This window comes from Staurois parvus, unplaced genomic scaffold, assembly GCF_062004578.1.
Source record: "Staurois parvus isolate SC_StPar_1 unplaced genomic scaffold, SC_StPar_1.0 ptg000498l, whole genome shotgun sequence".
NCBI lineage: Eukaryota > Metazoa > Chordata > Amphibia > Anura > Ranidae > Staurois > Staurois parvus.
This window is the reverse complement of record NW_028318294.1, coordinates 665,001-690,423: the sequence shown is the minus strand read 5'-3', so window position 1 is coordinate 690,423 and position 25,423 is coordinate 665,001. Positions and strand designations below refer to the sequence as shown.

At 41.9% G+C, this 25,423-nt stretch overlaps 1 protein-coding gene across 1 annotated transcript in view; it reads right to left on the bottom strand.

Annotated features, from left to right (window-relative positions):
- Positions 1-1,519: 1,519 nt before the first annotated feature.
- The window catches only part of RSPRY1 (ring finger and SPRY domain containing 1), a 51,537-nt gene continuing 27,633 nt past the window's right edge, over positions 1,520-25,423 (bottom strand). The window contains exons 4-15 of the mRNA XM_089689784.1: positions 24,803-24,915; positions 22,631-22,757; positions 21,138-21,196; positions 19,007-19,073; positions 18,788-18,919; positions 16,195-16,310; positions 13,832-13,975; positions 12,867-12,978; positions 7,197-7,299; positions 6,957-7,109; positions 5,499-5,603; positions 1,520-2,171 (exon numbers count right to left, since the gene is read on the bottom strand). Coding sequence (XP_089545910.1) covers positions 2,075-2,171; positions 5,499-5,603; positions 6,957-7,109; positions 7,197-7,299; positions 12,867-12,978; positions 13,832-13,975; positions 16,195-16,310; positions 18,788-18,919; positions 19,007-19,073; positions 21,138-21,196; positions 22,631-22,757; positions 24,803-24,915 — 1,328 coding nt within the window. The 3' untranslated portion in view covers positions 1,520-2,074. The remainder of the gene's footprint in view (positions 2,172-5,498; positions 5,604-6,956; positions 7,110-7,196; positions 7,300-12,866; positions 12,979-13,831; positions 13,976-16,194; positions 16,311-18,787; positions 18,920-19,006; positions 19,074-21,137; positions 21,197-22,630; positions 22,758-24,802; positions 24,916-25,423) is intronic.

Sequence of the window (25,423 nt, the reverse complement as noted above, 5' to 3'; positions counted from 1 at the left end):
AAAAAAAAAAAAAGCTGGCAATTGCCTTTAAAAACTGGCACTGACATATGGACAGCCAGTGAGGGAACCTCTCTGTATACACTGCTCCCTCACTGTATACACTGCCACTGTCCTGCCCCCTCCACTGCTCCCCTCCCCTCTGCAAAGAGGACCTGTCACTCATATGCGATCACATAAGGGACTTGGGGACATAGGGGACCCCCTATGTGATAGCAATAAAATCATAAGTTAAAATAAATAAAAATATACGTGAAAGTAGAACAAAAATACAAAAAAAAAAAAAAATTGGAGCCTTCCCACCCCCTCATACGCAGACATTTCGGTTTCAGTTTGGTTTTTGGCCACATGCATTCTGAATTTTCGATATCGGCACCAGAATTTTCATTTCGGTGCACCACTGCTAAGGGGTTAATCCTCCACATTGTGCAAAAAGGCTGTTTGAACCGGACTTCTCTGCCCCTCCTCTTGCTCAAATGTCCACAGTGATAAGACAGACTGAACACGTGCCCTTCTTCACATGCTCAGTTTAGTGTGAATTGCTACAGAGGTTTTTTTTTTTCTTTCTTGGGAGAGTGCATGTGATCAGCACAGGGCCAAATCGGCACTGTCCAGACTGAGGACAGAACTTTCACATCCTCCTAGAGCAGAAAGAAAACCCCTCCTACAATCTTTAACCAGTGCTCTGCTGAAGTCACAAGACTGCTCTAACTGCTGATGAGAAAAGGTATTTAGCAGTTTATATTTACTAAAATAATTGCATTTCCATGTTCTGTGTACTGTGGGAGACCAGATATAATGATTGCAAGGTCCGGGGTTTAGTAACACTTTAAATGTGGAGTTAAGCTTTAAGGTACCTGCACCTATATGGGTGATGTTGTTATTGCACAGACCGCTGGTCACTTTTAGAGATGCATTGCTATTCTTTACATCATGACTACATCATGTAAACAAGTTCATGCAGTTTCAAAACACGATTCACCAGAATACAGATTTTGGCACCTATAGGGCTGCATGAATCTGCAAACACCAGATGCAACACTCCAGATCTCTGACTAGGGTTGGCATGTGCTGAATAGTCCCCATCACCTGTGTCGTGAACACAGCAGTAATACACCTCCACTGTACATTGTAGTCCACTGACGTTCATAATCAGCCCACTGCTGCATGTGCGCATGGAAGTGATTGAGGGCCATCCTGTACCACCAAAACACATCACACCTATAGGTTTCTGTTCATCCCTCCTAAACTGGATTACATCATTGGAAGCAAACCTACTTATATCAAATCATAAATCGTGAAAAAAAAAAAAAAAAAAAGACTTTCCAATTCTGTACCTCACTACTGTACACACATTACAAAAACCTGTACAGTTACATCTGTATATTGCATTAATTGCGTAGTTTAACCAAATGTTCTTTGGAATTAATATAAATTAAGCCCTAGGAGGTCGATTTACTTCTGACAACCTGCAATTCACAGTTTTTAAAAAGGAAAAACTACTGACCAGCAGAATGCCACGTGAATAGAAAACATTGGTCATATACTGTATTTTGTCTGGCAAAAATAGACACTTTGCAGTATAATACAATAAGTTACAGTTTTTGCAAATACATTGATGAATTATTATAGTGCAAACCCTTTTCCGGAAATGAAAGGAGGAAAACAGTGCCAAAATAACATTTTAGGTGTCTTGAGGCAAAATATGTTTACTGCAACTGAGCCCACACTGGGTGTGGTTTCCTGAAACTGGGTGGAATTACTGCCAAAAAAAAAAGAAAAAAAAAAAAAAGTGTGAGGCATAAAGGAAATGATGCCCCTAAGCTACAAGTACCCTAAGGGACAATCGGTGTCCTTCGCATAAAAACCGTCTCAAGTCAAAATGTAAGCGAAGTGTCTCATTCCATGGCTTCCCAATATTTTCAAGATGGCAGACAGGGCCGCTTCTTGTTCAACCACTCCTGTAAAATATGGCCATTTCCGTCAAATGAAGCAGATATAAAACGTAGGTAAGATTTCCTTTGTAAACGGTGTCATTAAAAGAGCCAAGAAAATCTCTGTGTTTATTCCACAGCTGTCATGAGATGTGAGAAATCTGACGGACTCGTGTTTTTATTTCCTGTCGGCAGAGTGGACAGGTCTCCAGCTGTAGAGCACATTCCATGCAAAGATCACTGTGAATACAAGCAGAATAAATACATTAATAATATATCCACCATACAGCAAATATTAGTAGTGGACCTTTCATTTGTGCCCTATTCTATTATCCTGATCAATTACAGAAGACGTTCGCCCGATGTTATAGATCTGCATTGACCTGAAGTGATGATCTATATGGCTGGACTGCTGGGTACATCAAGCACACATTAAAACTTCACTTTTGTGTCCAGTAATAAGATTTGGGCTCATCACGCTGACATTTTTTTCCTTTACTCTAAAGCAAAGGGGAAAAAGCAGGGCCCAACACACAGGGATTTCACTTCTTTCCCCCCCATAGCAAATGGAAACAGGGCTCGCTACAGAGAAATTGGGAGAGTGTGACCCATCACCCCTGTTTCCTCCCACACTCCAAAGACATACTGGTAGGTTAATTGGCTCCTGTCTAAACTGGCCCTAGTATGTGTATGAATGTGAGTTAGGGACCTTAGAGATTGTACGCCCCTTGAGGGTTAGGGACTGATGTGAATGTACAACATATATGTAAAGCGCTGCGTAAAATTGATGGCGTTATATAAGTACCTGAAATAATAAATCACACAGTGGTTTTTAACAAGCAAAAAAACAAAAAAACAAAAAACAAAACCCCCACTAAATTAGAGGAATTGTAATGACAACAGCATGACTTTATACGCCAACCGAATTCTATATACATGCAGTATACTGCTACAAAATCATGTACCAATATATTGTATGTGGAGGATGTTTCCCCTTTAAAGCTGTTCTTCAGTCATTCCTTCAAAAATTAAAACTCAGCAGCTAGAAAAACTGCAGCTGCTGACTTTTAATAAACAGATGCTCACCTGTCCCAGGGTCCAGAGCTGTCCTCACCTGGCTGGTTTTTGGGGTCTTTGGGTTCCCAGCGCTGGCATGTTAACTGTGCCGACTAGGACTCCTTGCAGCTTCACAGCAGGCTGTCCACTGCACGAGTCACACTTTGCTTTGTGAATGGTCCCATAGTGTTCTGGGACCTGTGATGTGTCCCAAAAGCCTAGGGGAGGAAGAGAGAGCGGGAACAGGTGCCTGCAAAAACTAGGCACCCACTCCCTCCTCCAAAAAAAGTGTTCCAAATATGGCGGAGGAGTAGGAAGAGTGGAACTCCCCTTTAGAGTTAAAGTGGTAGTAAAGGTTTTTTGTCCTACAGGCAAGCCTTTAACCACTTCCCATCCGACTCATGTACATAAACGGCCGGACGGGAGCGCTGCCGGAGCGGGTGGACGTTTCTAAACCCCCCGCATCCATTGCCTGTTCACGCTCCCTGGGAGGATACAGTTAGAACGCCAATCGCTGTACGGGACCTCTGTGAGATCCCAATTCAGGTGATCAATGATTGACCAATCAGTGACCACATGAATAGTAGTAAACAAGATGTCACTTCCTGACCACATTGTTTACTACGTGTGAAATATGTGAACGATCACAGAGGTCACATGGTACAAGGCTATTCACAACATGTGTACCATGTGACAAGCTGTGACCAATCACAGCTCTCACAGTATTTCTCAGTGGAGAAATGATTGCTTTTACAGCCTTTATGGATGTAAAAGCAATCAGTGAAAAGAGAAAAAAAAAAAAAAATCATCACCCCCCACAAGTAGTAAAGTGTCACTATGGTGACATTGTATACCTAGGGTGACAGTATGTTAAAAAAAATAAAACAAATGCTATAAAAAAGTAAAAAAAAGAAAAAAAAAAATTTGAAAATTATAATTTTTTGGTTATCAACTAATTTGGGTTTTTTTTTTTTTTTTTTACTGAAAAGATAGCTGAATACATTTTGGCCAAGATTTATGAAGAAAGATTATTTATTTTCAAAATTTTGTAAGAAAAAACAATTTTTTTTCACTTTCATTTAAATAGCAAAAAATAAAAAAAATCCCAGTGGTGAATAAATACCACCAAAATAGAAAGTCTCAAAAAAATGCTAAAAAATTCATATGGGTACAGTCAGTAGTGTATTTAGGTTTTGTGCTGCCCTAGGCAACGCAAAAATCGTCTGCCCCCACGGACACCGACCAACACCACCTCCCTTTCTGCGGAGAGAGCCTGAGATTGACCAACAACATCCCTGCCCCCCACCCGGGAGTGCCTTCCACTAACCCCCCTCTTTCCCCTCCCCCCAGCCGATAGAGAAAAAGACACTCAGACACGAGAGTCAGGCTCTACATACTCCCATCAAGCAGCTCGCAGCCTCTCCCGGATCCCACATGGTTCCCATAGTGCGTGTCCCTTCTTTCATCCCTTCTTCTGGGGGGAGGTGCGACCCCCTGAAAACTGCCGCCCTAGGCAAGTTCCTTGTTTGCCTTTTGGTAAATACACCCCTGGGTACAGTGTTGCATAACTGCGCAATTATTAAAGTGTGACAGCACTGAAAGCTAAAAATTGGCCTGGACTGGAAGGAGGTGAAAGTGTCCGGACTTGAAGTGGTTAATAAGGCTTACCTCTAGGTACTGTTAATATCTCCTAAATATGCACCATTTAGGAGATATTTACTTCAGCAGCGCCAGTGATTTCACCAGCACTGCGTCCATGGAGAAAGACGTGCCATGGCCTAAGCCGCGACGCCACTGTGGCTCGGCCAAATGGCTGCAGCCTGGGAACCCTAAAGGAAGGCCAGGTGAAGGTGGAAGCCACAGGGAGCCATGACAGCGCTCCGCCGGAAGGCTTCGTTTTCAGGTAAGTCTTTCAGAAACTGCTAATATGTGATGCAGACTAGCACATTATGCTCTTAACTTGCAGGGAGAAGATTTTTTTTAGATTTTTTTCTTGCGGTTTACTACCGCTTTAAAGGATGGGTATAATCTGCATCCTATAAATCAAACCAGTTTCGCCAGATTTCAAATAAAATTAAAGCTCAAGGCAGGAAAGAGGTTTGTATTCATATTAACTTACATTCTATGGCCAAGGGAATGTGTACACGTGTCCAAATTATGGAGGTTCAAAAAGTCAGGTCTTTAAAACGTTTGATGAGCAGTGTTACGAAATTCCTGCAGAGAACACCTTCAAAAGAACTGGAATGCTGAAAGATTCATGTCCTTTCATCCAGCATCAAAACCTAACCTCATAAATTATTTTTATATACTAAATGGGTACAAATTCCTACAGACCCACTCCATAATCTTGGGAAAAATGATCCCATACACAGTGGAGGCTGGTCCATATTAATTGCCCATGGTTATGGAATTGGAAGGTCCAACAAGCTCACATAGGTATTCACAAACCTTTGGCAATATAGTGCACTTGTATAAAAGATAAAAATGATAATAAACCCAGGTGCAACTTACCTATGGCCACAAGGCTTTAATTCTGTGTCTGCTACCTCATCACAGCATAATGTACAGCAGTTGTCTCGGATGCTGACTTGTTTTAACAACGCTAAGCGTCTATGTCTATAAAAACAGGAAGAAAAAAAAAAAAAAAAAAAAAAAGGGAAGATCATCACCTTCTGTTTGTTGTACATGTGCCCAAATATACGTTACACATAACATTTCGAAGATAAATAAAATAGGGTTTTAGACACAAACACAGCAAGAACAAAAATCCTAAAGAGAAATTATTAAAACAATACAATCCATACCATGTACCAACATGAAATTATGGACTTTATTTACTATAGATGGAGAGTGCAAAATCTACACAGCAGCAGCAACATGGCTTGATCATAAACCCACCCCAAGCCTGCTGATTAAACAATGAAGGTGCAGGAGCACAGTCATCCCTCAGCTTACACTGGTCTCTCCCCCCGTCAGCACACGTAACCAGCGTTTGGTTGGCTCTGAGGAAGAGGTTGTGTCCTCGAAACGCGTTAGCCAGTTGGTCATCCAGGGTTCCAACGTATGGACTCAGATGTTGTTTGGATCATACATCTTGTTCAGTTTGACATGTCTGTGTTATTATGTCCATTGTGAGTATGATACCTATTTTTGTTTCTTTAATAAATTATTTTAAATGATAATGCACTAGGTCAGTGCGCCCTTTTTCTGTTTCTCCATTTGTACACTGGTCTCTCCCTGTCAGCACACGTAACCAAAAAAAAACAAAAAAACACAACTTTATAGGCTCCTAGCGTTGTCTCCCTCTCCCAGTCTGAGTGCTGCGGTGTAGAAGATTACTTAAGTATGATATTAAGGTACCTACACTAGCTGCAATAAACACACACACACACACACACACACACACACACACACACACACACACACACTTAAAATGGTTCTAAAGGTTCAAGGTTATTTACCTCCAGGCATTCTATACATGAAAAGTAAAAACCTTCTGTGTGTAGCAGCACCCACCGCCCCCCAAAACTTACCTAAGCCCCATCCTAATCCTGCAATGTTCGGGAGAGCCTCGGTTCTCCAGGGACTCTTACTCCTGATTGGCTGAGACAGTCAATCTGCTGTCAATCACAGTCAGTGAACCAGTCAGAAGAGGGAGGGGGCATGGCCGAGCAGCAACTCTGTGTGTGAATGGACACACAACCGCGGCTTGGGAGTGTGGCAAGCTGCTTGCTGTGAGGGCACCCAACAGGGAGGAGTCAGGATCGCCAGTGGGGGAACCGAGAAGAGATCTGGGATGCTCTGTGCAAAACCATTGCACGGAGCAGGTAAGTATAACATTTATTATTTAAAAAAAAAAAAAAACACAACACTTTAGTATCACTTTAACTCCATAACAGACTATTTTTCTAAAAAAGTAAACAGGGACACATTTGCTACTTATCTTTTTAAAGGCAGATATTCTCTTACCTTGGCAAAATGACCTTTTCTTCTGGGGCCAGAACAGCATACTCATTAAAAGTGCTAAATTTGTTTGCAGGTGGATATTTGAAGGGCTTGGCTCCAAAATTGAACTCACACTGCTGATAGGACATAAAACTTGCTGCAGCAAAAAATCCAGACCTACAAAAACACCAGCAACCCCATGATGAAAGAGTACCATTTTTTAAATTAAACAATGAGACATAGTAACACGAGTTCAGGACTTACGTTGCGGAGGTAAAAACTTGCTTCTCGGGAGGAAGCTGGTTTCCATTTAATGAAAAAATCATTAACTTTTTGTGCAGATCCAATAAAAAGCCGACAGTATCACCTGGAAGATTAAAAATGTTTTATTTTATGAGAGAGAGAGAGAGAGAGAGAGAGAGAGAGAGAGAGAGAGAGAGGGAGAGGGAGAGGGGAGAGAGGGGAGGGGAGAGAGGGGAGGGGAGAGAGGGGAGGGGAGAGAGGGGAGGGGAGAGAGGGGAGGGGAGAGAGGGGAGGGGGGAGAGGGGAGGGGGGAGAGGGGAGGGGGGAGAGGGGAGGGGAGAGAGGGGAGGGGGGAGAGGGGAGAGAGGGGAGAGAGGGGAGGGGGGAGAGAGGGGAGGGGGGAGAGGGGAGGGGGGAGAGGGGAGGGGGGAGGGGAGAGAGGGGAGGGGGGAGAGGGGAGGGGGAGAGGGGAGGGGAGAGAGGGGAGGGGGGAGAGAGAGAAAGGAGAGGGGAGAGGAGGGGGGGGAGAGAGAGAGAGAGAGAGAGAGAGAGAGAGAGAAATGAGGGGAGAGAGAGAGAGAGATGAGGGGAGAGAGAGAGAGAGATGAGGAGAGAGAGAGAGAGAGATGAGGAGAGAGAGAGAGAGAGATGAGGAGAGAGAGAGAGAGAGATGAGGAGAGAGAGAGAGAGAGAGATGAGGAGAGAGAGAGAGAGAGAGATGAGGGAGAGAGAGAGAGAGAGAGATGAGGAGAGAGAGAGAGAGAGAGAGATGAGGAGAGAGAGAGAGAGATGAGGAGAGAGAGAGAGAGAGAGAGAGAGAGAGATGAGGAGAGAGAGAGAGAGATGAGGAGAGAGAGAGAGAGAGATGATGAGAGAGAGAGAGAGAGAGAGAGATGAGGAGAGAGAGAGAGAGAGAGATGAGGAGAGAGAGAGAGAGAGAGAGATGAGGAGAGAGAGAGAGAGAGAGAGAGATGAGGAGAGAGAGAGAGAGAGAGAGATGAGGAGAGAGAGAGAGATGAGGAGAGAGAGAGAGAGAGGAGAGAGAGAGAGAGGAGAGAGAGAGAGGAGAGACAGAGAGAGGAGAGACAGAGAGAGAGGAGAGAGAGAGGAGAGAGAGACTGACTTTATACTGCAACTAAAAGCTGTGGGTAAGTTACAAGCACCCACTCTCAACACAATGGTAGAGCCTTTACCCATTTCCCCATGTCGGACTCTCTGCTACAGGTGGTCAATGGACACTCATCACCATGGCTGTGGCCAACTCAGCACAGTGTCAATGGTGTTGAGGACATTGTACACTTCTTTGATTACACTTTGGATTGAGTTGCGAGCCTATAGCTGGCTATACATAGAGACCGGCTGAATTTTGATCCATGTATGGGGGACAGTTGTAAAAAAGATGAACCAGCCTGTCAGGTTTTTCACATTCGATCAGTGCCACCAGCTTCAGCCAGCGGGGAAATCTCCCCATTGGTAGAATACAATATCTCAGATGGAGATTCTCCCATCCACGTTAAATGTGGATGGGGGAATAAGGTCACTTACAGAGAAAAAAAAAAGTAAAGGATAATGTATAGCCAGCCTAAACCTCTGAATTTGTATTGAAGATCTCCCCATTGGGGAAATAATTATTATAATTATACAGTATTTATATAGCGCCAAAAGTTTGCTCAGCGCTGTACATTATAATGGGAGACAGTATACGAGACAGTACAGTAACAATACAACACACGAGGGGTTCGAGGGCCCTGCTCCTTGGAGCTTACAATCTAGGAGGGAGGGGAGAAAGGTACAGAAAGAAATAGTTGTAGGGAATGGAGTGGTGGGAAGAGCAGAGGAGATCAGAGAAGCCTACCCAGCCCTCACCTAATTGCTGAAGAGATGCCTCTAACTTTCTGTCCTGGTGACACAACGGGAAGTTAGGAAATGTCACACAAACAGCAAGAAAAACTGATACAGGTTCTAATCCTATCCACTCTACTAATATCTTGGAACTCTCATTGGAGAGATTTCTTTTTTACTTACTGTCCTGGAGATATACCCAGAAGTAAGGAGAAACCTTCCTTACAAAAGGCATTAAAGAAATCCTGTCATTAATATATCATTCTTCCAGCAGCCTATATACTCACCAGTCTGATGGGCAGCATGTGAATATTTTTTTTTCCTGTGAAGCTCTGTGTGCCGCTGCTAGACACTTCCCGGGAATTTTTAGCTGTGTGTCCCCTACTGAGCTCCCCTATGTCATTACTGTGTTTTATAGAGACGCAGAAGCTGAAGGAAGGACTCTACAGTGACCGGCAAGGGACATTCCATCCAAACAGCCAGAAGTGTCAGAGGGCAGCAGCACCCAGAGCTCTGCAAGAGAAAGAAAAATTCCCTTTTTCAGTACCTGACTGGTAAGTATATAACTTTGCAGGTGGAAGCTGCTGTAGAATTTCAATACAATTGACAGAATCACTTTAGGCATTTAGACATTATTCACACCATCCTGACCTTCCATCCCTCGTGACATCTCAGACTGCCTTGTTTTCTCAGCTGGAACTCCTGCCCAGTAACATAGGCTGCCAAACTGTTGTCAAGGTTGTGTCTATAGACAAACATGTAGGTTCCCTCTGTGTATTGTTCTTATTGGGCAGTTCCACTGACATAGAATACACATGGCAAGTTTCAGATGATTTTAACCAGCTTTCAACTGCTATACTGAATGGATGAAGCAAAACCTAGATCTAACTGGGTCCAATGAGACCATGATCCATTGTAAACTGTTGGTGCTAGGCCGACTTGATGTAGTCAGTTGTTGTGATCAAATGTTGGCTGAAGCTGAAAACTGTTGTCTGGTCAGAATTAAAGCAGACATTCAGGCAAATAGAAAATACATAAATTAATGTAACTCTGTATACATTTAAACTGTTATACAGTATAAAAAAAACCCCAAAACAAAAACACTTTTTAGATTGCTACTTACCAAATCTCAAGCTGGCCATACTTCAGTTTTATCGTTCAGCTAGTTGGCAGAACGGAAAAAAAACAAAAAAACAAAAAAAACAACAAACGAAAACACTGAACCAATGGGGAATCCTCCTTGCTGTGTCACTGTATTCTGACAGCGGGACTACTCCTGCAACAGAATACACTGATCAGCACTGCAGCCAACTGACTGCATGCCCTGTTCAAAAATATACCAAAAAAGCCTAATCGATAGACTTCTCCTGAACAAAAACGGCCACATATGGATCGAAATTCGGCTGGTTCATGCTGAACCGGCCGCATTTTAATCTATGAATGGCCAGCTTTAGATGTGATGAATACATTAGTTTTCTTTTCGGTCTTTTATTTTTCACCTGGTTATCCTTCTAGTAAGTCAGTTGTTTTTCAAAGGAAGATGCTGTCCTGCAGACGTAGCAGTTAGAGGGTTGAGACAGCCCATTTAGCACTGACAGGGGTGCTTACAATGATCAGCTTTTATGTAAAACCCTCATCCAAAAAACCCCCCAAAAAGTTGCTGTAACCACTTAAATGTGTGAGCTGGAGTCCAGCTTCAGTTTGTTAGTGTATGTAACATTACTCTCCCTGTTCTGACTCAACTATAAGACCATAAACTTTATCTCCAGCGATGTATACAGCGATACGACGTGGTGGTGGATCTATCTCTTGCATCTGGTCAGACAGTTTAACTCGATGAATAAACTCACATGCTGAGGAAGTCAGATGAGGAAAACCATTCAAATGTTCCATTTAACCTCTTGCCTACCGGCACTTATACTCCCTTCCTGCCCAGGCTCATTGTCATGCAACATTGTACCCATATGAAATTTTTATCTTTTTTTTTTTTTCACACAAATAGAACTTTCTTTTGGTGGTATTTAATCGCCGCTGGGTGTTTTGCTCTTTTTTTGTTTATAGCGCAAAAAATAAAAAACATTCAAAATACAAAAAAAAAAAAGTTTTCTTTCTTTCTATTATAAAATTTTGCCCAGCAGTGCCGCCCACAAGTGCCACCCAGTGCTGCCCGTCTGTGCCCATCATTGTTGCCCCACAACCCTGGCCGGTGGCTGTGGGGGTCTGCGGGCAGAGGGTTTATCGGAATCTGGAAGACCCCTTTACCAAGGGGGCTCCCATATCCTGCCCCCCCCCCATGTGAATGAGTATGGGGGTACATAGTACCGCTACTCATTCACAAAAAACAAAATGTTTAGTGTGAAAAAAAAGAGACAGGACATGGTCTTTGACAAGTCCTTCATTAAAAGAAAAAAATAAAAATGTCCCCCACAGTAGATCCATCGTCAATCACTATGTCCGCCGTCAACACGAAGAAAAAAAAAAAAAAAAAAAAAAAAAGGGCTCCCCTTCCGACGATGGCCCCCGGCCGTCTGCCTACTCTGGTGGTTTGACAGTTCTTAAATATGTAAGGGGCGGGGGTCACCCGGAGACATCACCCAAGTGACCCCACCCCATGTGACATCATTGAGGTCACATGGGGTGGGGTCACATGCATCATGTCCCCGGGTGGCTCCGCCCCTCACACTAACAAACTGAATTGGCTGTAATGCTGATCAGTGTATTCTGTCGCCAGAGTAGTTCCACTGTCAGAATACAGTGACACAGCAAGGAGGATTTCACCATCGGTTCAGTGTTGTTTGTTGTCATTTTTATTTTTGCTCTGCCAGCTAGCTGAACGATAAAACTGAACCATGTATGGCCAGCTTCAGATTTGGGAAGTAGCAATATAATAAGTGTTTTGTTGTTTTTTATACCGCTTTAATGCAATTCTGTATATATTCAAACTGTTTTAATTTATGTATTTTCTATTTGCCTGAATGTCTGCTTTAAATTCTGACCAGACAACAGTGCGTAGAGAGCTTCATGGAATGGGTTTCCATGGCCGAGCAGCTGCATCCAAGCCTATCACCAAGTACAATGCTAAGTGTTGGATGCAATGGTGTAAAGCACGCCGCCACTGGACTCTAGAGCAGTTATGATGGTGGGTTGATCTTCAGGGGTTGGGCTTGGCCCCTTAGTTCCACTGAAGGGAACTCTTAAGGTGTCAGCATACCAAGACATTCTGAACAATTTCATGCTCCCAACTTTGTGAGAACAGTTTGGGGATGGCCCCTTCCTGTTCCAACATGACTGCGTACCAGTGCACCTCAACCCGATAGAACACCTTTGGGATGAATTAGAGCGGAGACTATAAGCCAGGCCTTCTCATCCGACATCAGTGCCTGACCTCACAAATGTGCTTCTGGAAGAATGATCAAACATTCCCATAGACACCCTCCTAAACCTTGTGGACAGCCTTCCCAGAGGAGTTGAAGCTGTTATAGCTGCAAATGGTGGGCCAACTCAATATTGAACCCTACAGACTAAGACTGGAATGCCATTAAAGTTCATGTGTGTGTAAAGGCAGGCGTCCCAATACATTTGGCAATATAGTGTATATGCAGATTGTAAGCTCCCAGGATCAGGCCCTCCTATCCCTCTTGTATTGAACTGTATTGTTGCTGTATTGTCTCCCGTTATATTGTAAAGCGCTGAGAAAACTGTTGGCGCTATATAAATCCTGTATAATAATAATATGCATGGTGTTTCCAAACACTTGTGAGAATGCCTGTGGTATTCGCTTTATCTAGACAGCAGTATTCTGCTTTGTTCTAGTGCCATGGGGCACGGCATATATTAGACAGTTCTTACCTTCTTTCCAGCAGGGGTGTTGGTGAGGTTTACTTTTTGCGTTGTACCAGATCAGCTGCCTGCAGCCGTCATACGCACAGGAATACTCATCATCCCCAATGCCGTATCCTTCCTACATACATAGGAACAGATATTCGTTTACGGATTCATATTGATCTAGCATTTACTTATGAGCAATATAGGCTTACTAATGTCTAATTTAACATTCAGTAAAAATGATTAAAATACATTCCAAGTGCACCAAACAAAAGTTTTTAAAAAAGTCTTAGTTTGTTTACTTTTACAGATTAGCCATGGCCTGAGTAGAAAAGCTTGTCCTCTAGCAGCATTTGCACAGAAGAACCCTTACTCTCTGTGAGAAGCAATTATTTCTATGCAGAAGTTCAATATGACCCCTGCAGTGTCAGGACCAGAGCTTGAGCTCTGAAGACATCAGAGCTATAGGTCCGACTCAGAAGGGGTGTATCAGACCTCTGCAGTGAGACCATTGTTTCCCCACACAGAGCAAGGGTTCTTCTCTGCAGCTTCTGCCAGGGGACAGGATTTTTTTTTTTTTTAATAAATTCTTTATTTATAGGAGTTTTTTTTTTAGAAAAGCAAATGAACTGAAAGACATTGACAGTGGTTAGGCCTTTCCTGTATTTCCAAAGACGCTTACATCTCCATACATCCCAACACAAAGAAAACCAAACTTTCCAATTAATCTCCGCTACCAAGACATCAGCTATATGCAATTTTGGTGCAAGAAAGACGAGAAATTACAGCAGATATATATCAATATATATTATTGATAGAGTTAAAAATCACTTACCCAATGTAAGCAACATCTTAGCACAAGAATGGTAAATAAAATATAAAACAAGGCCTCTAGTGTACTTTATCTTAATAGAAATCAATTCTCAGCCGTTATTTTAAAAAAATAATATTGTCTTTCCTTTAAGATACAATTTTTCGTAGTTACTTACGTGATTAAGGAATTTGCTGTCTTTAGTGGCCCATCCTATCTGCATGACCCCAGAGGTAATGACCGTAACTTCATAGTACCACACGCCAGAGTCCACGCAGAACGTGCAGCGAACACTCTCAAATGATGAAGCATCACAGCGGGCCTAGTACACAGCAAGTAAAAAAAAACAAAAACAAAAAAACCACATTAAGTTAGACACAGCCTGTGGAGAACAGCAAGTGTTTTCCAGGAAAAAAAGCACAAATATGGATATTAGAGAAATGTAGTGTGCAGCTCCCCCCCCCCCCCCATTGCTTACCTGAGCCCCTTCTCGATCCAGCACTGTGCAAGGGAGCCTGGCTGAGACACAGCAGCAAGAGCCAGTAGCTCTCTCAGCCAATGAGGAGAGAGAAGGGGGGGCGGGGCCAAGCTGCAGCTCCATGTGACTTATGGATGCATAGAGAATGGGCTCGACAGCGAGAACACAAAAAGTGGACCCATAGCAAGTGGTTTGCTATTGGGGACACTGTTGAAGGGGGAGGAGCCAGCAACACATGCGGCGGACCCAAGAAAAGGAGGTTCAAAACTATGACGCAGAGCAGGTAAGTATAACATTTTTTTTATTAACAAAAAAAAAACTACAAAGAACAAAAAAAAAAAAAAAAAAAAAAAAAAAAAACCCACACCTTTCCTTTATCACTTCAATGTCAACTGAATTTGAAATGGCTCAACAACATTACTTAAATTGTACATTATTAAAGTGACATTAAACCTTTGTTATTTTAATAATTAAAAAAAAAAAAACACAACGAACATGTTATACTTGCCTGCAGTGTGCCCCACCTGTGCTCCAGGCCTCTCCTCTTCGGCAGGTGCACCCATGCAAAGCAGCTTTCCATGGGGGCACCCATGCAGGCTCACTCCCAAGCCGCCCTATCTGTATCCATTGACACAGAGCGGGCGGCTCAGACCCCCGCCCCTCCGCTCCCATGTTACAGCTCTGATTGACAGCAGCGGAAGCCAATGGCTCCCACTGCTATCAATCTGCCCAATGAGGAGGGAGACAGCAGCTAGAGCCCCTGCTCTTGTACACAATCGCTGGATGGGATTGAGCTCAGGTATAAAGAAGGGGGAAGGGGGGGACCTGTAGAACCGCTTTAAGCTGGTTCTGCATTCCCATACAAGTTTATGGTAACGTAAAACCCACTTGAAGCAAGCTAAATGCAGGTAAGAGGGAGGTCATCTGCAGATCAAATGCACCCGTCAATGAATAATGAACGATCTCAGAAGCCTCTTAAACTAATGCCATTGGCAATGTGTAGCAAACACACAGGGGGTGACTAATCTCATGTTCCAGGCTGTCCGTTTTCCTGTGCAAAGGACTATCTGGTTTTCACATTACTCAGAGCAGCGTCTGATATGCACAGATAAGTAGGTCCTTCCCCGTTATCTGATGTACAGCCAAACAGAGGGACTGGCCCAAGAACAGGGCTAGGTTTTATCAGCTTGGTCTGCTTGTGGAACAAAAACATATGTCGGAAACTTACAAATATGAGCAACAATGTAAGACAAGCAAAATGAAAATTCTGCTAGAAGGAAGAAAATTGTATGTATAATTATTATGGACAAATATTCAGCTGGAGCAACTTTGCATGTAAATTCTACAACATGAAGTATGCAAATATAGGATAAACCATCTATTCTGTAATCAACACTAGAAGTCTTCAAAGGATATAACAACATGTAACAGAGCAGGCAATCTCCCCAAATAAAAGAAACCTGTACTGAGAATATATGGAGGCCACCACTGCTGACCTCTCCTTCTGAAAATGGTACTTCTCTGGTTGTTTCAGTAGCATTGGTCCAGAGGAATTCCGCTTTCCTGATCTTTGTTCATTTTTTGGTCAGTGCAAAAAAAAAAAAAAATCATAGAGACAGCCAGCTTTTATATTTCTCTCAGTTAGCCCTGGTTCACATCTGTGCGGGTGGTGCCGCAGCAAATCTGCACGAAAATCCGTGCAGTCGCACCACCCGCACAGAGGAATGCGGACCCGCGGGTGGATGCCATTAGTTCTAACGGTACGCCGCTCGCACTGGAAAATGCAAACGTACTGAGAACCGAGGTTCCTGTGCGGGCTGTTTTCAGAAGTGCAGGGACATCTTCCCTGCATGTCACGGGAGTCCATTCAAATGAATGGGCACTCGTGCCCACGCAAAATGCAGCCTGCACGACCGCATAGATGTGAACCAGGGCTAAAGGTCTCCATTAACTGCCACCCACAAGTAAAAAACTATCAATAATGGTTATCCCTAGTCTTAAATGGGTATACTGTGTTATAGGCATGATACACAGAGACAACAATTGCCGAATAGAACACTTACTTCTAGTCCATATGGAGAAATTTTGAGGTACTCGCTCACATCATTACTATTAAGCATGGCATTGATTGGTGATAAATCGGCCTTTTCATAAGTTAATTGTCTGCCTTCCTTTAAAACTAAAACAGATATGGAATTAGGAAAACTGACACCACCATAATCCAATACATATCAGCTGCAACACCCCAGGCTTGATTCTTGAAAACTGGAGCTATCAAATAGCACATTAAGTAAAACCTTTGTTGTCCCATCCTGGAGAATGGAAGAGAAAACCCAACTGGTTTGCAAGAGCAAAAGCTTTAGGGCTCATTCACAGTTGACTGTTTTACCAACGCTTGCCAAATGCCCCTATAGCGCTTAGCAAGCGTTGGTCCGGAGTTTGCAGAGCGTTTAACGCTTGGCAAACGCTCCGCAATCGCCGCATGCACGGTTTAGCGGAGGTTGCTAGGCGTTTGCCGAGCGTTTAAAAACGCCCCACAAACGCCTATAATGAAGTTTGAATGGTGTTACCGCTCCGCAAACGCCCCGCACTGCAAACGCCAGCCAGGCGTTTGTGGAGCGGCACCATAGACTAGAATAGGAGGCTTCAACGCCTCCTGACTCGACCAGAGTCGTCCGTTTTGCCGCGACGCTAACGCTCCCGTTAGAACAGCACCACGTGCTGCAATGTGCAGAATTGTCCGAGGCGTTTGGGAAGCAGTAAAAATGCTTCCCAAACGCCTCTCTGCCGCCTGCACACAACACTAGTGTGAACGTAGCCTTATGCAGGCCATAGACGGGTCGAACATCGGCCGAAAGAAAAAAAAAATAAAATAAAAAAATCGGCCGATTTTCGCACTGTTAGTGGGTTAATTGGTCGGCCAGTTTTCGGGTTTTTGGGAATTTTAGATTATCGGGCATGTTGGAAAATTTGCAGAAAATGGATGATTTTCGCGGCAATGATGGCCAAATCGGCAGATCGTTTTAACGATAAAAAATCTGCGCATGAGCTGTGACCTGCAAGAGACAGAAGTTTGGCTGTTATATGGGGTGAACGTTATGATTTAGTCGGCCAATTTTTTTAATCGTTGGTGGTAACGTCGGCTTAACGAACGACCGATTTTTCGTTTATCGTTTGAAAAATCAGCCGATGGTCGACCCGTCTATGGCCTGCATTACTTTTGCTAGACCTTTTTTTGCTCCAGACTTTGCATATCAGTCTCATACACAGCTATGTACACGATCTTTAATTGAACAACAAGCATCAGGTGAAAGTAAATCAGGCAGCTATTAATACTGTCTAGTAAATGCTGCAATCAGAATGTTCACTCAAATTACTTTAACCACTTGCCCTCCAGAGGATTCCCCCCCCCCCCTTCCCAACCAGGCCATTTTTTGTGATACGGCACTGCGTTACTTTAACTGACAATTGCGCGGTCATGCAACGCTGTACATAAATGAATGTCATCCACCCCCACAAATAGAGCTTTATTTCGGTGGTATCTGATCATCTCTGCATTTATTTTTTCCCTATAAACAATAACAACTTAAAAAATATTGTTTGTTTTTTAATCTTTTGCTATAAAACATATCAAAAAAAAAAAAAAAAATAAAAAAAAAAAAATCAGGATTTAGACATAAATTTAGTCCAAATTGTAAATGCTAAAAAAAAATCCCAATACGTGTGAATTAATTGGTTTATGTGAAAGGTATAGCGTCTACAAATGGTGGTACATAGACACTGGAATTTAAATTTTTTTTATACTAGCGTCTTATAGTAGGACTGAGGCAGGCATTCTGACACTGACATCCCCAGTGACACCAATACAGTGATCAGTGCTAATAAAAAGCACTGACACTGTACTAATGACACTGGGCAGGAAGGGGGTAACATCCGGGGCGATCAAAGAGTTAACTGTGTGCGTTTTACTTAGGAGACCTGCTGTTTTGTACCTCTTTGCTGTGCAGAGATACAAAACAGACGGTCCATGCTAACAGGAGAGAGACCTGTGTTTACACACAGGTCTCTCCCCGACGATCACTGGGTGCCAGCGGGGAATCGGGGACCCAGCGACTGACATCCCTAGCCACCAATAGCGGCGCGGGTAGGGTGGCACATGCGCGCCCCCTACCTGGAAATGCAAACCATGTACATATACGTGATTTTGCGCAGCCCTGCCACGCTGTAGAAGTATTTCTGCTATAGGGTGGTGGGCAAGCAGTTAATCTAGATTTTCTGTAATCAGCCATAAACCAGAATCCAGGGAGCATCTCACAGGATAATTGGGAGTGTACTTCCTGAAGTGGGTGCTGTGTACCCTCCTTCCTTGTGTCGTTTCTGGTGTCACTAATCACATTCAACAAAGGACTATGACAAAGTTCTTGGTACTAATCATTTAACAAGAAAAAAAAAAAAAAGTCAAATTTTAGTATGTGGCAACAAAGAACCTGCTATAAATGTGTTTGGGAATAACTCTCCTGTTCCCAGATTAACAGCAAAGGGATGTATGAACTGGTAAACTACAGTGCTATATGGTGAAATACTGAGACTATAAGCAGGTAGGTTGTGCTCCCTGAATGTATCTACATAAAGAATATCAGTTCACAGACAACTTACACAGGTTGTCTAAACTCCACTGGGCACAGAAGCCAACCTGACGCTTCAGGAAGTCACCGTTGTTTGTCCAGGTCTCCAGCAAAAGCAGACGGTCGCTAATCTGAGACTCTGAAACAGTCATCTTGTTTTCGCCTAAAAAAGAAGCATTAACAATATTAGAAAAAGGGCTGAATTAGATTATGGAGGTATATAAAAAAAAACAAATAAACCAGATCTTACTTGTTTGTGAAAATTTTTCCAGTGCAATAAGTGCAAACAGAATGACCATGGGATGAAACCTGAAATTCTAGAAGGCAGAAGCGAAGGTCAGTGTTATGGTTGTATATAGAATACATTACTTTTTAATATAAAAGTACATTTTACACAACAGATTTCTCCATTTTGGACAGAGTGGGATGGAGTTCAATGCTTTGTGGAATAGGCTGCCTGAAGCTTTAAAATTCTGCGGAGGGGAAATTTACTTTCAAAGTGGGAGTAAATTCCCTTTTTCCATATAAGGCTTACCTATAGGTGCTGTAAATATCTCGTAAACGTGCACATTTTAGGAGTTATTTACATGTGAAACAGCCAGTGACGTCACTGGCACATGAGCACTGCACTCTCAATGGACAGCATGCTGCCCGCTGAGAGATCTGTGACGCAGCCGTGACACATGCGTGAGAGTGACAGTAGCGTGGCTCGGCCATTCAAGTGGGCAGTGTCTTGAACCCCGAAAGACGACCAGATGAAGATGTATTCCCTGTCAGCAGTGACAGGGCACCGCAGAAGGGATCCATTTCACAGGTAAGGATGTCATAATGTGCTAGTCTGCATACTAGTGCATTATGACTTTACCCTGCAGAGGGACCTTCCCCCCCCCCCCCTTTTTTTTTTTCAAACGTGGTTTACTACTGCTTTGCTTCCATTTTCGATGGTGTAAATACTCCTTTTGTGTCCAGAAAGATTTAACAGAGGGCAGATGATTGAGCATTCTGCATTTTGGGTATCTAGCGCAGTGGTTCCCAGCTTTAGTTAGACCAGGGCCCAGTACATTCTTCCAATACCACAACAGTAAAAATGGTTTATACAAACACTCAGTTTATGGGAACGCAAAAAAATGTATTCTGTACTTTTCTTGTACAAAAATGCTTTGTATGTCAATTGATTTATTACCTTGTAGTGATGCAATTATTACATGACTACAAGGTAGCGTGATAGACAACATAGCAGGCACCAGACAGGCTATACATCTGTCCAACTAAAGACCACTTACCATAATGAGCCACAGTGTGAGAGGTGTCTCATTCGGTATAGGTCTTCTCCACTCACCCAGATCTCTCTGCTGCTCCTGGATTCTGTGTGCTCATCAAGGGGATCTCTTTGCTGCCTTTAGTGGAGGGGGTTCTAGTGCCTCCTGACAGTCCAACACCCATGTCAGATTCTCAGGACACTGCAAGCACACCCCTCCAGCATCATGCTCACAGGGGGGAGAAGAGGATGGGGCTTTGGTTCAGGAGGTGCTTGTGTCTGAGCAGGAGGGAGGTCATAGCCCCGTAGTTGAGAACCACTGTTTTAGTATAATTACCACAGAAATTCAAAGAGGAACAGACATGCGAAGGTGACACTAATAACTATTAGTATGCTGGAAGTGTCAATTCATGCACCCCTAGTATGCAGGACCAGGCAGTATATGTATCATACTTCTACATCTCTCATGATGGTCTCTAAGTGCCATGTAGAAAAATATTTTGAGCGCCACTCTACGTCCCCTGAATCTGACTGGTGGCTCTACCAACAGAGATTGCCTGGCAGTACTTGGAAAATGCAGCTGCAACTTCCAAAATTCCCAGCATATTGCCCACAACCTCCCATTCAATGGGGTTACATTGATGCCTGTTGGAAGATGTAGGCTATGAACAGACAGTTATGGGAGGACATTTTATTGGCAGAATGGAATGAAGCATTAAAAACAACAAATCAGGCCAGAACGCTGCCTTTTCTGACTTGTATTTGAAAAAGTGCAATTTCCAGAGCCATCATCCCTATGCATCCTTCACTACATGGTTTGTCACAAACCTGATTATTTCTGTCTCAGTGGGTTTCTTACAAAAAGCTTTTATTGAGTCTCTTTTGCTGGCTGCCAGGTTTGTGTGCTGGCAAATCTGTCTCTGCCATTTAGAGTTCCTGCAGTGAACCACCTTAAATACACTAGCAAGTTAAAATGCCGGGCTGCCATCACAATAAGCAATCTCATTTATTTTCACAATGATATCATCCAATGTGGTGCCTGCATTAGTCAACAGCAAACCAAGGATAAACAAAAAAAGATAAAAAAAAACAAAAAGGTTAAAAAACAAAAACACACACTTACCAAACTTTCTAACAAATATTCTAATATCCCTGGACTCAGTAGAGAGATGCTGGCAGGGCCTGAAAGAAATTATCAGGTGTTATAAACAGGCGATATATGGAAGAAAACAAATGTGCTGAGATCTGTAGTCCCTACAGTTCAGGAGACAAAAGCTTTATAACCTTGAATAGATGTAAAGCTATCGCTATATAAAATTACTTACATGGTACCATCATATTCTTGCAGGGTGGATAAAAATCAATGATAAAAAAAAAAAAAAAAAAAAAAAAAAAAAAAAAAAAAAAAAAAAAAAAATCGTATTTTTATTTAAATCGGATTTTTTTGAATAAAATGCTTTTTGAGGAAAATATATTACCATCCAAAGGTTATTCCATCATGAAATAAAGATTAGTTTTTTAATTAGGTAGAATAAGGCTGTATATGTTTCATTGTTTTGGTAAATAAATTCCATGAATCCATTCACAATGTCATGCTCTTCCAGAGGTTTTTGTAAGATTATTGGGCAGTTTCTCTGCCTACAAGATATTATCACAGATGCTTGGTTTACTTTTGCAGTTCTCAAAACTGAATTTGACTCAGCGGAGATCACATGCCTCTTCTTCACAGCAAAAATCTTATAACATGAACAGAGTTAAGAAAAAGACCTTCATCCTAACTTCTACAAACCTATGAATACAGAATCAACCCCTTCAGTGCTAAGTTTCAAGAAGTTCAGTGAATAGAATAGAAACAATATTTTTCTGATTGTTTGAAGTGGAATAGATCTGCACAAGAAGAAAGTGAAACTAAGTGTGAGGAGGAAGGGCTGACAGTCTAAGTTTCCTAAAATATATATATTTTGTTTAGCCAAATTAGTTACCAAACATGGATGTTTGTTTAAGCAAATCACATATGCTGGAATGTTATTGTTTCAGTTGAATAAATCTATTTAAATTGTTATTAAGGTAATGATTATTTTTCTCCTTCCTAAATACAACAGAAAAGTTGTCCAAATATGAATGATTAACCTATTAAACTGGGGATAAAAAAACTAATATGAAAAGTTGTTATTCTAAAAATCTTCATCTACTTGCATATTAATGTTATACCAGCAAGAATTAGTCTTTATGTAGAAAACTGGGATTTAAATCAAGCCTTACTGACTAGTGATTTAAATCAGTTTGATTTAAATCAAATCCACCCTGTATTCTTGCTTTGCAGAGAACATAAAACCAAATACCAAGTATGGCTACTTGTATGCCAATCAACCTACAAACAAGATTCTGGGTGGAAACCTGTGCATTGTGAAAAAATACACAAACACTCCCATGCACACAACATTGCCAGTGGGAACTGAATCATGGAAGCCAGCACCATAGTATAACCTGTATTAATATTTATTCAAATATTTTCTTGTATTCTAATGTTTTGTAGGAATTAGCTAGATTTTTATATCATCAGTGAAAATTTGCAGGAATTCTGTCAGTAAAGAAATGTAGTAACAGGATACTCACCTGCCAATTTCTCAGCCAAGCAGCCCAATACTGCAGTTGTATTGCGATGTTTGGCAGGGTTACAGGAATCTTGAATTGCTGTGGTCCCACTTAGGTTCAGTTTTTCTGTCAGCTTCTGAAGAGCATCCTGTAAAATATAATTCCACATCATCAGATACGGTTTATGTATATATGTACTAATGTGTAGATGGAGAGAGTGATAGAGGAGATATCCATCCACCTCACATACACTCTACCAACATCTCTGCATTTTGGTGGTTCTAAAAAGGCAAAAAAATTTTTAACCACTTCCCGACCTGCCGTTGCATATAAACGGCCGGACGGTGGCACTGCAGGGTCGGGTGGCCGTTTCTAAACCTGCCAGCCTGTGCGCGCTTCCTGAGAGCGCGCAGCACCGCGATCCGGTGTCCGCTGTGTCCTCTGGACACAGTGAAACACTGATTGTCGGACGGGACCTCTCTACGAGGTCCCGATCATGTGATCACTGATTGGCGAATCAGTGATCACATGCAAAGTAGTAAGCAAGATGTCACTTGTGACATCATTGCTTACTACGTGTGAAATCTGTGAATGATCACAGAGGTCACATGGTACAAGGCTATTCACAACAGCCTTGTACCAGGTGACAAGCTGTGACCAATCACAGCTCACTCAGTACTTCTCAATGGCTGCAAGAATGTAGACAGAGAGAAAGAGAAATTATTGCTTTTACATCCTATATGGGTGTAAAAGCAATCAGTGTAAAAAAAAAAAAAAAAAAAAAAAAAATCTTCATCACCCCCCACAAGTAGTACCATGGTGACACTGTACTGCTAGGGTGACAGTATGTAAAAAAAAAAAATAAAAATAAAAAATGTAAAAAAAGTTTAAAAATAATAATTTTTGGTTATAAACTAAATTTGGATTTTTTTTTTTTACTAAAAAGATAACGGAATAAATTTTGGCCAAGATTTATGATGAAATATTATTTGCAAAATGTTATTAAAAAAAAAAAAAACCAACAACACACTTTTCAAAATTTTTGGACTTTTTCATTTACATAGCAAACAAAATAAAAACCCCAGCGGTGAATAAATACCACCAAAATAAAGCTTTGTCTCAAAAAAATGTAAAAAATTCATTTGGGTACAGTGTTGCATGACCGCGCAATTGTCATTCAAAGTGTGATAGCGCTGAAAGCTGGAAATTGCCCTGGACAGGAAGGGGGTAAAAGTATCCGGTCTGGAAGTGGTTAAAGAAACAATGCTTTTACTATATACTGCACCATGAGTTTGTCCTTTTCTCTTCTGAGTGGCGGTCTGAGCATCTCCTATTGTGGATATTTGGTATCTTTGAAGTGGATCTTCAGTTCTGCAGATTATCACTCCTTGGAGCTCATCCTGCAAAATTCTTATTGTTGCTGTCATCTACTGATCATCGCTCCCAGAGCAAAAAGCGCTTTAGGCTGGTTTATCATATATCAGCATATTGCTCTGGTGAGTTTTATTTAACCGATTTTGGTGGCGGATTCACTTGGTGATAATATTTTTGGACACCACTGATTATTTGAACTTTATAATTTCGGTCTTTATTTTTGTTGCATTTTATATTTTTCTGTTTTTCTCACTGATTATTATTGGTTTGATACATTATTGTATACACTTTAGCGCAACCTGTTTTTTATTTTTGGTACACCCTATACAGTTTTATAGGTTAGGTTTTGCAGCTTATTGATTTATATATATTTTCCGTTTCGCTGGTTCCATTTATTTTATAAATTTTTTTACCTGAACGCATTCCCTTGTTAAAAAGGTTAAAAATGTCCTATTAGTAGAAGCACCACTCCCCAAATACTTACCTGAGTCTTGTAATGTGAATAAAACGGTGAAAAGGCTACAAAACTAACCGTATACAGTCAATGCGAAAGATTTGCACAGTCATCACAATGACCAGACACATCTGAATCAGCAGTTTTTCTTGGCTGGGAACAAAATCCATCCTTAATTAACTATTACACCCCTGGGAAGGCTAAACTCAATACCAAAACAACCATTAGGAAACGGCTACATTGGCACCACATGTTTTTAGTACAGCCACTTTCAGTACTCTCCTACTGAAATGCAGGTTTTCATTCCTATTAGGAGGGAAGAAATTATTTATTCATAGCTCAGAATATTACCAGATCACACATACTTTTGTTGGCAGCGGACACTCATCCAGTAGCAACGTAATGACAGCTGGGCCCAGAGGATCTTCTAATGGAATGACTCTAATGAGAGACTGCACCACATCCAGCCAGCCGTTATCTGTGGCAGGAAAGCAGAGAGATCAGAGCAATAACTCAAATGAAAAACAAACATCCAGGCCTTGTTTACATGGATCAGATAAAATGTATAATAAGGACAAGTGAAACAAAACAGGAGAAAAAAATGCAAGGTGTCTGCTGTGTATAGAGACAAATACATATTTTTTTTTTATTTTAATTAATGAAAAGAAACAACACACACACACACACACACACACACACACACACACACACACACACACACACACACACACACACACGACAACTCAGAATCAGTTACTCAAAATGAGTTTGCTCCACAAAAGGTGCTACTAAAGAAGGGCAGGACAATTATGCCGGACTCAAGACTCTTCTGTTGCCTGTATCTGGTAAAAGTTTCCTAAAGGGCTTGTAACGGCAAAAGATGTTTTACCTCCCACACATATGGACTGATCAGCTCTGTTTTGTCAGGTGGACTTGATTGAACCATCCATTGCCCTCTATGGAGCGGCGGATGTAAAATGACCATG